This window comes from Aethalodelphis obliquidens, unplaced genomic scaffold, assembly GCF_003676395.1.
Source record: "Aethalodelphis obliquidens isolate GAN/ISIS:26980383/991018 unplaced genomic scaffold, ASM367639v1 scaffold51, whole genome shotgun sequence".
Lineage (NCBI taxonomy): Eukaryota > Metazoa > Chordata > Mammalia > Artiodactyla > Delphinidae > Aethalodelphis > Aethalodelphis obliquidens.
In genome coordinates this window covers 9,651,676-9,664,609 of record NW_020837995.1, presented here as the reverse complement: position 1 = coordinate 9,664,609, position 12,934 = coordinate 9,651,676, and the positions used below count along the sequence as shown (strand labels likewise).

General features: G+C 46.4%; 1 protein-coding gene across 1 annotated transcript in view; it reads left to right on the top strand.

Annotated features, from left to right (window-relative positions):
- EHD4 (EH domain containing 4) overlaps positions 1-12,934 on the top strand; it is an 89,480-nt gene that overhangs the window by 61,914 nt on the left and 14,632 nt on the right. The window contains exon 4 of the mRNA XM_027083994.1: positions 7,796-8,208. Within this exon, the coding sequence (XP_026939795.1) occupies positions 7,796-8,208 (413 nt within the window). The remainder of the gene's footprint in view (positions 1-7,795; positions 8,209-12,934) is intronic.

Below are 12,934 nucleotides of genomic sequence, written 5' to 3'. Positions count from 1 at the left end.
ACACACACACACACACACACACACACACACACACACACACACACACAGATCTGTGTGCACCCCGGGCCTTGTTGCATTCTGCCCAGCTGGAACTGATTCTCATAAACTCCGAACATTCTCTTCCCTGATCTGTCAGCATGAAAGGCTCTTAAGTCACCTTGGCCACGAGGCAAGGCACTGTGAAATTACACGACTCTCAAAGTTTCAGTGGACAAGCCAAATTTTACATTAACCTCTGTGGTTAAGACTATTTCGACTGTCGCTAAATCCAGCTCCATACATGGCCAGATTTGTGACATAGTTCCCTGATGAACAGATTTCAACTTCCTGATCTACTCAGCAGTTTTGTGGAGATGTATATCTTCAAACAAGTTTAGCAGCCTTGGATTTTTTTCCTTTCTTTCCTTCTCCCTTTCTTTCTCCTTTTCTTTCTTCTTTCCAGCCTTCTGTCCATCCTTTCTTCCTTTCTTCTCTTTTCCTTTCTTTCTTATTTATTTATTTTTACTTTTTAAGTCAGTTTTATTGAAGTATAGTACATTATAATGCACTCACTTTAATTGTACAGCTTGTTGATTTTTGACAAATTTGCAGATTTACTCATGTACTCGTGTTTCTCGTGTAACCACCACCATCTTCAAGAAATAGAAACTTTCTGTCACCCTGAGAAGTTCCTTCTTAATTTGTGCCACTTTGCAGTCAGTCCCAGCCCCATCCTCAGCCACAGGCAACTCCTCATCTGCTCTCTGTCGCTGTAGCTTAGCGTTGCCTGTCCTAGAATTTAATATAAATGGAATCGTACAGTATGTGCTCTTTAGTGCCCGGCTTCTCCCACTCGGCATGTTTCTGAGATTCACCCGTGTAGCTACATGTGTCAGTAGCTCATTCCGTGTATCACTGAGTAGTAATCCACTGCACAGAGGCACTGCAGTTTATCCATTCACCTGCCAAAGAACATTTGGGTTATTTCCAGTTTGGGGATATTCTGGGTAAAGCTAGCAGCCTCATTTTTATGGCAGTATGTCCCTCAGCAACAGTTCCAAGCACATCCTAGGCACTTGATAATTATTAATTAATCCATTAAAAAAAATTTTGTATTTGAAATGTCTTGTTAAATTCCAAGATGTTTAGTGTATTTTCGATTTCCAGAGAGACATGTTCAAAGAGATTGTTTCAAGCAGGGAAGTTTAGGGGAATTCCCTGGTGGTCCAGTGGTTAGGACTGTGTGCTTTCACTTCCGAGGGCCTGTGTTCGATCCCTGGTCGGGGAACTAAGATCCTGTAAGCCGCAAGGTGCGGCCCCCAAAAAAAGGGGGATTTTGAACATTTTCCCACAGAAAACATTGAGTCAGTGTAGGAAGCAGGGTAGGAAGGCCCCCACCCCCCTCAGGCATTCCCAGCCCAGTTGAGAGACACGTGTGAACTAACGGAGTACAGTTCTCTGGGGGGCTAGGGGCACGCTGCGGGAGCCCAGGAGGGCTGGAGGGCACAGTTGGGTTTCTAAGGCTGAGTCAGAGCTGTAGTGTTTCCACTCAGAAGTAGGCACCAGGTGGACAGTGCTGTCCAGACCAAAGACAGTCAGCTCAAAATGTAAGGACACTATGTAGGCCAAAAAGACAGCAGCCAAGGGCACGTTCAGTCTGAGGGCCGCTGGTTTTCCATGTTGTTTTAAGTGGTAGCTTCGTCACAGACCTACTTAGCATAGTGTGGCTGACTGTAGCGGTGACGGGGCTCTGACCGCCCTCTGTAACAGAACCTCTGGGGCACTTCATTGCTCTCTGCCCGTTGAGTACGAGAATGTTTGCCCCGAGCTGTCCCAGCCAGCGCAGGTGTGCACAGGCCTTTCCTAAGCCAGAGGGGAATCCTGTGGTTGGAACCATAGCTCTGTTTCAGGAATAACCCAGGGTCTTTAAGACCAGCTGGTAGAACTCCCTCTGTCTCACAAGCAGGGAAAGAAAGGCCACCAGCTCTATTCGTAAAATATGAATGGTTGTGCTCGGTAGGTATATTCTATTAGCTATTGTTTGAGCACTGATTCTCTCCCTTGGCTCAAGCATCATTGCATTGTCACCTTTACCCTAATTAATTTTGTTTTCTCTATGACGGCAGACTATACCTCACCCCAGCCAGGCATCCTTCAACAAATATTTATTGTGCCCCCGCCATGCATTGGGGACTAGATACGAGGATTTTTTAAATAACCAGTAGATAACATCTTGGAGAGCTTTCTAGGTACCAAGATGATTCTAAATGCTTCACATACATTAACTCCACAGCCCCATGAAGTATATGGATACTATTATTAGCCCCATTTTACAGATGAGGAAATGAGGCACAGAGAGGTTAAGTAACATGCCCAAGGTCACAGAATTAGTAAGTGATGGAGATAGATTAGATCCCAGGCAGCCTGAGTCCAAAGCCCACAACGATAATCACTGTCTTGTGACGCCATGAGGAAGATGTGGTCCCTGCGGTTAAAGAATTTATGATCTAATGAGAGAGCCCTGTATATCCATTGGATTATAATCCACTGTGTAAAGTTGTTTAGTAGGAGAATAAGCAGAAGAGGGAGTAACTGAGTCCACCTTTGTGAGGGAGGGGGCAGAATTAATAATGAAAGTTTATATTTATTGAAAGTTTACTAAGTCTCAGCATTGTGCTGAGCATGTTAAAAGGATTTTCTTTTTTTTTTTTTTGCGGTACATGGGCCTCTCACTGTTGTGGCCTCTCCGGTTGCGGAGCACAGGCTCCGGACGTGCAGGCTCAGCGGCCATGGCTCACGGGCCCAGCCGCTCCCGCTCTGCGGCATGTGGGATCTTCCCGGACCGGGGCACAAACCCATGTCCCCTGCATCGGCAGGCGGACTCTCAACCACTGCGCCACCAGGGAAGCCCTAAAAGCATTTTCTTATGCAGTCGTTCAACAACCTGGTTTTACAGATGAGAAAATTGGAGCTTACAGAAGTTAAGTAACATGTCACTCAAGTTTCCCCCAGGTGTTTTGAAGAATGACGAGGATCTGGGCTAGATTTCTAGGTCCTAAGCCAGAGGAGAAGGGCTTGCCAGGGCCTAGGCCCAGCGTGAGCAAAGACGGCAGAGCTTTCATGAATTTTAAAATCCGTCTTCAAATAAGCAGATTTAAACTCTGTGTTTCCTCAGTTCTGTGCTGTACCATCTAACCACGTATTGGTAACTTTTTAGAATAAAAAGAAACTATTTTTAATGTGTTTTGTGTTACCGACCAGCAATAACACAGACACATCTTTGCCATCCCATATGCCTTGGTCTTCAGTCTAAGGCAGTGATCCTCAAACTTTACTGGGCATTGCAGTTGTCTGAAGAGCTTATAAAATGCTGGTCACCCTTCTCTACTTTGAAATGAAAGTGCCAGAGGACAAGAAAGCAAACTCTTAAGTTTACTGAAGAGCTGCATGCATAAATATTTCTAATATTATATTTGGAAGTTACTACATAGTTCATTTCCCTTGTGCCTAAAATATAATCTTTTCTATTCAGAATGATGACCAGTCCTCAGTGGAAACCATAAATCATGGCAGGCTTCAGTTTCATTCACCACCCTATGCTCACTAAAGCCAGAATAATGTATAAATGTGTTGTAGAGGCTTTGTAAACAACTCTCAGTTAGGCAAAAATAAAATTAAATCTGTATACGCTAAAAAGTAATAATAAAGTAAAATAAAATGCAAGTCACCAAGCCCAGCCCCAGGGATTCTGATTCCATGGTTCTAGGGAGAGGCTAGGAGTCTAAATTTTAACAAATCCCATACTTGATTCTGATGCAAGACCAGGCTTTGAGAAGCAGTGGTCTCTAGGTCCTTTTGAATAATTTTCCTTCAGCAGGCAAACTAAATAACATATCATTAAACTAGATCCTTTCTTTAAAATCAGCTGGAACAGGCTTCCCTGGGGCCACAGTGGATAAGAATCTGCCTGCCAATGCAGGGGACACAGGTTAATTCCCTGGTCCGGGAAGATCCCACATGCTGCGGAGCAGCTAAGCCCATGTGCCACAGCTACTGAGCCTGCGCTCTAGAGCCCGCGAGCCACAACTACTGAAGCCCGCGCACCTAGAGCCCGTGCTCCGCAACAACAGAAGCTACCGCGATGAGAAGCCCGCGCACTGCAACGAAGAGTAGCCCCTGCTCACCACAACTAGAGAAAGCCCGCGCACAGCAACGAAGACCCAACACAGCCAAAAATAAATAAATAATTAATTAATTTGAAAAAAAATCAACTGGAACTTTTTGGTAGACAGATATTTGGTGCCTTTCTTATATCATAAGGTATAAGAATTGAGAAGACCTATTCAGCCTTAAAATGGAAGGAAATTCTGATACATGCTATAACATGGATGAACCTTGAGGACATTACGTTAAGTGAAATCAACCAGTCACAAAAAGACAAGTACTGTATGATTCCACTTATATGATGTATTTAGGGCAGTCAAATTCATAAAGGCATAAAATAGAATAGTGGTTGCCAGGGGCTGGGGGAGGAGGGGACGGACACATTGTTTGGCGGGTACAGTTTCAGTTTGGGAAGACGAAAAGCGTTCTGGAGGTGGATGATGGTGATAGTTCCACAACAATATGAATGCACTTAATGCCACTAAACTGTACACTTAAAATGATAAAATAATAACAATAACAACAACTGTATGTGGGGAAAAAATTGAGCAGACCAACCTCTCCTGGCTTTGATAATTCTTTGCTTTCTTCTGAGACACTTGGTGATTTTTTTCGCCTTTGATTGTGTTGCCTGATGTGTAACAAGCAATCCTTTTACACCTGCTTGGTGACAAACAAAACAGTTCTACTTCCCTATACTACTTAATCTTATTAAGCTTTCAACATTACTTTAAAACAGAAGAATACGGACATGCAGCCATTCCTCCCGAGATGAGTACTGGCTTCACTTATAGTAAACTTACATCTGGCCGTTCCGTTTCCAGTAACTTTTTATTTCACTGAAGCCTTAGAATGAAGTCTTTTTAAAAATAACTATTAGGAACCCAAATTTAAGTTAAAGTTTAAACACATGAGGTACTATTGAGGCCAACTGCTGAACCCAGGTGGCCCTTGGAGGAGGAGAGATGTGTCTGCATGGCTGGATTTGCACGGTGCACGCACATGGGGGAGGTGACAGCTATTGGAGTGGCAAGTTTCTTTTGGCACTGATTGTAAGAGCATCTAGAGTTTGGAAATATTCAAATGTGGGGATAGATTATTTACCAGTCATGGTCCTTGGTAGCAAACCAAAGAAGCTGATTCTGACTAACGTAAGCAGAAAAGGAATTTTTCAGAAAATCAGGCTGTTCGCAGAATTGATGGGAAAGTTGGAGAGCTGGGCTCAAAAACTAGGTTAGGAAGCTACCGTCACTGTCTAAACTCAGCCACCTCTGCCAGAAATAAATTCTCACGTTCCCTGTGTCTTTGCACCATTCCCTCAAGATTCAACACCATCCGCTGGTAGGAGATGATTGTCTGATTCCAGATCACCTACCTGTACCCCAACCTGCTAACGAGTGGGGCAAAAGTCTGTCTGCCATGCCTTCAGCGTCTGTGGCCCCCGAGGGACCCTCCCGCAACCCCCACCGGACAGGAAGGGCGTTCAGCGAAATACAACTCGTGTCCTCTCCAGTGTGCACTCTGGACACAGCCTTTTCTTTCATCTGTTTGTGAACCTTCAGTTACCAAGTGAGAGAGGATTTGGGTCAGAGAGATAAGTCGATCATCCCTATTGGAAAAGCAACTCCACAAGCAGGGCCCTCAGTGGGTGGTTCCGAAATGCCCTCCCGGTGCCCAGGGAACAGCACCATCTTTCATCTGCTGACGATCTGCTACCTGGGATCTGGGCTCTCTGGCACACAAGTCAGCTTCGAATGACAGAACCTGTGTTACCTTAGGAGGAGGTTTGTTCTAGCCTCAGAGGGACAGAACTCGAGTGGAATCGTGACTCTGTATATCCACATACTACTCTGTGACCCGTTCAGTAGGTCTTTGATTTTCCTCTGATCTAAACTGGCTACTGACAGCAATGAAAATAAACTCTGGCCCACGTTCCGGGAACTACCTTTGTCCTCCTTGTCCCCAGTGGAGTCAGGGAGTGATGCAGAGAGAAAGAGAAGTGAAAAGCCTGAGCTGGCAGCATACGCACATGTGTGATGACATAAAGCCCCGCGTCTGGGGGCTGTGGTTTCCTCTGGAGGAGAGGTTGAGGCTAGGGCTTAGGGAGGGGTGTACAGAGGGCTTCAGCATTTCTGAATGTTTTCTTTATTTAAATGTGTCTGAATCCAGTTTGCTTGTCCACCTACTCCCCTTACACCTGTTCTTCAATTCATGGAAACTTCAGTCCACGGACCCCCTTTATTTCTGCCTAATAGCTCATTCTCCTTTAGACACTTTGTCATCTACCTTAGATGCCTCACTCCCTCCATCCCCAGAGTCAACCAGAATCCCAAAACTGGTGTAACTTATATTTTCTGTGCTGTAGTATATATCCATAGGCTGTTGAGTGGCACTTTGTTTTTTACATTGTAAGTGAATGTTCTCAAACTGTACATGTCCTTTTGAAGCTGATTTTTTACTCACCAATTTGTGAGAGATTTGCCTGTGCTGACAAGTGAAGATCTAGTTCATTCGCACTGCTATGTGGTATTTTTTGTATAAATAAACTAGACTTCAATTTTCTTAAGTATGTGAAGCAAACAAGACCAAGTGTCAACATTTCTTAAAGGTACAAGGTGGTTATATCAGCATTCATCACATTATTCTCTAGACTGTTATAGGTGTTTGGAAGTTTTCAGAATCTAAAAAAGAGGCAAGAGCACTTAAGTAGGGTCAGGAAGAATCCCATCTGGGTTCTGATTGGGCTGCACTGAGGCTCTGAGTCCAGAGCTAATCAGACTGAGAATAAAAATAAACCTGTGGAACTGGCCCCTCTTGTTTGCTTCTCGTGGGACTTGCCTCCCTGGAGAAATGCCTGAAAATCTTGACCACAAGCGCAGAGGAGTGTTGATTTAGCTGCATGATTTGGAGTGTATTGGTACGTGGCCAAAGTGAACCAAACAGAATTGTCATGGGCCTACTCGTTTTTAGAAAGAAATTGGCGAGAGACCGTTTCTTGGAATGGCTGTGAGACACAATTTTTAAAATATTTACAACATACTTAGGATATAAATAGTCCAAATGATAAATATAGGTCACAGTTTTGGCCAGGCCAACCTTTGATCTCCTTCACACTCTTAAAAACTTAAAGAGAAGGCGATTTCTCTTTTGTGGTACTTCCTGGACACCCCATGGGACTCCAAGCGGCCTCTAGGTTTTCTTCCTTCTCCAGTTCTGGAACTTTCAGAAAGGTGAGACTTTGACAGAAATTAAGAGCTTTTGACCCATGGCCTGCATTTTTTACAGAGCCATTGACCAATTTTGCCATTGAGCCAAAAGACTGTGCTAGGTGAAACAAGAGACTCCTGGGGGACTAAATGGAATTACACGTACGGAAGTAAGCATTGCCCAATCAAAGTGACCACGAGCCCCTCTGTATCCCCTATTTTGTCCCACGGAAGGGCTCCCAGGGTCCCCAGCATTGACTCGATGCATCCAGCCCAGAGGGCCCCATGTGAAATGGTTTTCAGGTCGCGAGGCCTCCCCTGCCTCCAGCTTGGAGACGGGGCTCTCTCCTCGGCAGCTGCTGGAGACCCAGGGGGTTCCAAGCCCTCCTGGCAGGCGTGTCCCCCGCAGCAACCGCCTGCACTGATGTGCCCTTCCCTCCCCACAGGGTATGACTTCTGCCAGGTCCTGCAGTGGTTTGCTGAGCGGGTGGACAGGATCATCCTGCTCTTCGATGCGCACAAACTGGACATCTCAGACGAGTTCTCGGAGGCCATCAAGGCCTTCCGGGGCCAGGACGACAAGATCCGCGTGGTGCTGAACAAGGCTGACCAAGTGGACACGCAGCAGCTGATGCGCGTCTACGGGGCCCTCATGTGGTCCCTGGGCAAGGTCATCAACACTCCCGAGGTGCTGCGCGTCTACATCGGCTCCTTCTGGGCGCAGCCCCTGCAGAACACTGACAACCGCCGGCTCTTCGAGGCCGAGGCCCAGGACCTGTTCAGAGACATCCAGAGCCTTCCTCAGAAGGCGGCGGTGCGCAAACTCAATGACCTCATCAAGCGAGCGAGGCTGGCCAAGGTAAGCCGGAGACCCCCCGTGGCAGCCTCTGCAAGGGACCCTCCTCACACTCTCCTCACTTTGCCTCATTCAGTCAGCAGCTGCTCAGCATCCCTGGGCCAGGGCTGGGCAGCCTGGTCTGGGGGAGGAGGGGGTGCAGAACCCCCCCTTACAGAATGGGGAGCTGTGTGTGACTGGGGTGTGGACACTGTGCTCTGAGGAGGGGGCCTCGCCGGGGCGGGATGGGGAGCGGGGAGGGCTCCACGGAGGATGACTTCCGGGCGGGTGACCAGCCGTGCAATGCCTCCTCGTGGTTCGTCATCGCCGCCCTTATGCCAGCATGCTCACAGGGCAGCATCCCTCCTATGTCGAGAGGCCTCCCTGGCGGCCCAGCCCCACCCATAGTCCCTGGTTCTGCTCTTTTCCTCTCTGCTCAGCTGCCCACCCAGTGCGTGCTCATGCCCTCCTCCCATGCGGCCCAGCTAATCTGCAGTCACCTGTGCTCTGTGAGTCACTGCTGTTTGAACTTTTCTTCTCAGTACCATCTGCTTCCTTCCCTAACTACAGCCACTTTTGTTCCAGTTCTGCAAGGCTTGTAAATCCACTGATTTATAGCTCTCCTGACATGATTTCCCTCCCCTGCTCGTCCCGGGTGGCAGGAAGTCCGTTTTTGCCCATTTAGTGACCGCCCACCCCCCAGCGTGTGGTCTTTCTCTCCTCCAGCTGATACAGCTGAACTTTACCTTCAGTGTACGTAGTACCCAACGTGATTTTATAACCAAGGCTGGTAAATGACGTCATAGCCTTTGCAGATTTCAAGATCATTTAAACTATTTTTAAATGCCCATGGCCGTTTTTAATTTACCAGTAGTTGCTGAGGGCCTAGTGACTGAAGACGCAGCTGTCATTAGTCATATAAATAAATAAAGAGCAGAGAGCTCACTGGGGGTGCCAAGCACATGGGACTTCGCTGCCATCCTTGAGTGTTGGGCCCTGTGAAGGGGCCAGCATGGCCTGGGTTTAGAGAGGCACAGAATGCTGCTGTGTACTGACGCCGGGAATAATGAAAGCCCTTGTGTAGAGGCGGGGGGCAGGGGCAGGGGGCGGTCAACTTGCTGAGCTTACTTCTAGGAAAAAAGCTTGTCTTTTTTTCCCTAAGAATAGTATCTGGCTTGTTCCTTTTCATAAAGGAAAATGTTTGAAGTACGGATGTTTCCAGCCTGAGCTTCTCAGTGTCAGTGTGTTCCTGGGGCAGCACCACACTGCAGAGGGGGGCAGGAAACAGTCTTGGGCAGAGAAGAAGCCGAACTCAGCACAGTGGCCTTGGCCACTAACCAATGCCATCCACTTTATACACCATCTGCAGTTTTATGTTCCATTTGTGAACTTGTTGCTGAAATGGACAAGGAGTCACCTGAGTTTTTCTCTTGGCAGTGTTTCTATTTCATAAAAATGCTCTTTGGTTTTGATATATTAATCTTCATCTCTCTTGATCCAGTTTTCCTTTGGTAAGCCAACCCTTCCTGAGGGTCTGATCCTGTCAGTAAGTGCACAGAGTTGGGCATTCTCTTCATTTCTCACAAAAGGGAACTGAAGCTCAAAAAGGTGACATAACTTGCCCAAGGCTCCCCAGCCTGAAGTTACAAAATATAGATTCAAACTCCAGTGGGCCTGACTCCCTGGTCCGGAAGGCATTCACCTGAAATCCAGAGTGGACAACATCTGGTTGCTCCTTATTATGCCCTTGCATTCTGCATTAATCTGTCATTCTGTTTATTTTATAAAATTATCCATCCACGTAAACCCTACAAAGTTTAGAGGTTTGTCGAGCTGTCATTTTGCAAGCATGCAAAGGATAAGTTTTCAGATGTCACCTGAGAGGTGACAGATCTGAGTTGGGGTATGGAGTGTGTCTATTTATAGACCACCATAATTAGGTAGAATTTGTGCCTCACCCAGAAATAAAGCCAGAAATGCGTTGTTAATGTCCTGCCAGGTTCTGCAGTAGTCAAACTTGAGGTATCATAAAGATGACATTTATTTATTTATTTATTTATTTATGGCTGCGTTGGGTCTTCGTTGCTGTGCGCGGGCTTTCTCTAGTTGCAGCAAGTGGGGGCTACTCATGGTTGCGGTGCACAGGCTTTTTACTGCAGTGGCTTCTCTTGTTGCAGAGCACGGGCTCTAGGCACGCAGGCTTCAGTAGTTGTGGCACGAGGGCTCTAGAGCTCAGGCTCAGTAGTTGTGGCGCACAGGCTTAATTGCTCCACGGCATGTGGGATCTTTCCAGACCAGGGCTCGAACCCGTGTCCCCTGCATTGGCAGGTGGATTCTTAACCACTGCACCACCAAGGAAGCCCAAGATGACATTTTAATAATATGAAAAATGGCACTCTTACTAAAGATCTCTTGAAACTTAATGATTTCCCTGCTTTTTCTATTTATATTTTTTCCCCAACTCTCTGTTTCAAGGAACAGGAAACTTTTAGAGTGCCATTTATCAAAGATTGTATCTTATGATATCAGTAGACATCCTTCTTTGAAGGATGTCACAATCTAAGATGCTAGTCAAGTTTCATTTCATGATTTTGTAGAGTAACCTATTTGGGGAAAGCCCAAAATAAGTTTAGAAAATAAGAATTTAGTTTTATTCAGCTATAATTAAAATAGCCAAGTTAAAGAAATAAGGTTCAAACTCCAAATCATAGTAGTTTATGGGATAAATGCACAAAGGTAAATAGCAAGGCAAGTTTACTGTAGGACCCCACCCTTTATAAGCACACTGCCCAAGGATAGGAAAGGTTCCCACCCACTTGGAAACCTTCATTCAGTAAAAAATGAGTCAACATTTGAGGAAGGAACAACTAAAACTGAGAAAGAAAAGGAGAGGTCATTGATTTGGGGGGTTTACTATAGTTCTGTGCAATTTAGTTTCGTCTTCACAGCGTGTTCTCCTCTTAGTCACGTGTAGCGTGCAGGGGCAGCTGTCTGGTCTGTCTGCACTGCCTATTCCTTCTGGGGAGAAGTTAGACATTTTGAAATTCACCACATGGACCCAGGCTAAGTTATGTAAAAATCATTCTGCAGTGGCTGATGACTATCCCTTTGATGCTTAGTCCTCCAGGGGGCATTTAAAAATAGCTCAGTTGGCAGCCCCAAGCTGTGTGTGTGTGTCAGTACTTGTGTCCACCCAGGAGAGCCTGTCTCTTTGAAGGCCACCATCAGATGACTGGGTAGGCCCCCTCACATGCCGTTTAAGGCTCTTCAGAATCATATGTGCTGTTGGTGCCAGCTTTGATTTCAACAGAATAACAAACCTCCAAGTGGGAGCCAATCAGCTGCATCTTGAAGCCTCACACTCTTACCACCCCATGGGTTCATCTTCTGGGTCTCTAGTTTAGGAACTGAAATTTTTTTATCATAGTAAACCCAATTTTAAAATGTGCTGACCCCCAGGGACTTCGCTGGTTGCGCAGTGGTTAAGAATCTGCCTGCCAATGCAGGGGACACAGGTTCAATCCCTGGTCCAGGAAGATGCCACATGCCACGGAACAACTAAGCCCGTGCGCCACAACTACTGAGCCTGTGCTCTAGAGCCCGTGAGCCACAACTACTGAGCCTGCGTGCCACAACTACTGAAGCCCACACACCTAGAGCCCGTGCTCTGCAACAAGAGAAGCCCCCACTCACCACAACTAGAGAAAGCCTGCACACAGCAATGAAGACCCAACACAGCCATAAATAAATAAATAAATAAAAGTAAATTTATATATATATAAAATGTGCTGATCCCCAGAGGTTAAATGTTCTCTGCACGTTTCCAGCTGGGCCTGCAAAGATGCAGATCTCCATCAGGTCATATTAAACCTGGGCAACTCTAAGGTTGCCCAGTGCAGAACAATGTATCCCAGCCTGACTTCCCCCACACGTCTCCCCAGTATCCAAATTCCATGGGCATTTCCATTCCTATTGTCCATGAGCACCTCAAGCTTCCAGCACTTGCTGCTGGGGGTTGCCCTCCAAGCCCACAGTGGAAATTCCCAGTATTACTCTGTGTACATGCTTCTCAGCCTTGGAGATACAAACACTTGTCATGGACACAGTTAATGAGATTGTGTCAGAGTGTAGATGTGAACTATAAATCCCTGTTCGTTTAAAGGGGAGTACATCTTTTTCTCCTCATTGAGTTATTAGCCCAGAAAAAAATTGACATTTTGAGCCATTTGACTTACCCTTGGTCATCACCATTTGATGAGTTGGGGCTTTTCTAGTTTTATATAAGGGAAAGAGTGAATTGAACAAGACAACAATGTTCAAACGTTCCCCAGGGTTCAGTGTCATTCACTTGTGAATGAAGAACTTGGAACCCAAATTCATCATGTTCTATTTAAATATATAGAGTCTATTCATTATTCAGTAAGGACTAAATAGCCACAAGCCTCCTCTGGCGTTACTACCCCTCCAGCTATAGGTCTTTGGCCATTAGTCAATAACAACATTTCTAGCCCCCTTTCTAGAGGACAAAGTACATTCAAATCTGTGCTCTCTCTCGATTCTCATAACCACAGCCCTGTGAGGTAAGGGCTGTAATCCCCAGGTTGGGGGTGAGCAAGCCGAGGCTGGGGAGGAGACAGCTTGCCCAGGGTTGCTCAGCGAGCGCGTGGGCAGCGGTGGCAGCGCCTGACCCGGCCTTCAAACACGCAGTCCCATCCTGCCCACCTCCTCTTTCTCCCCATCTTCTCCTTCT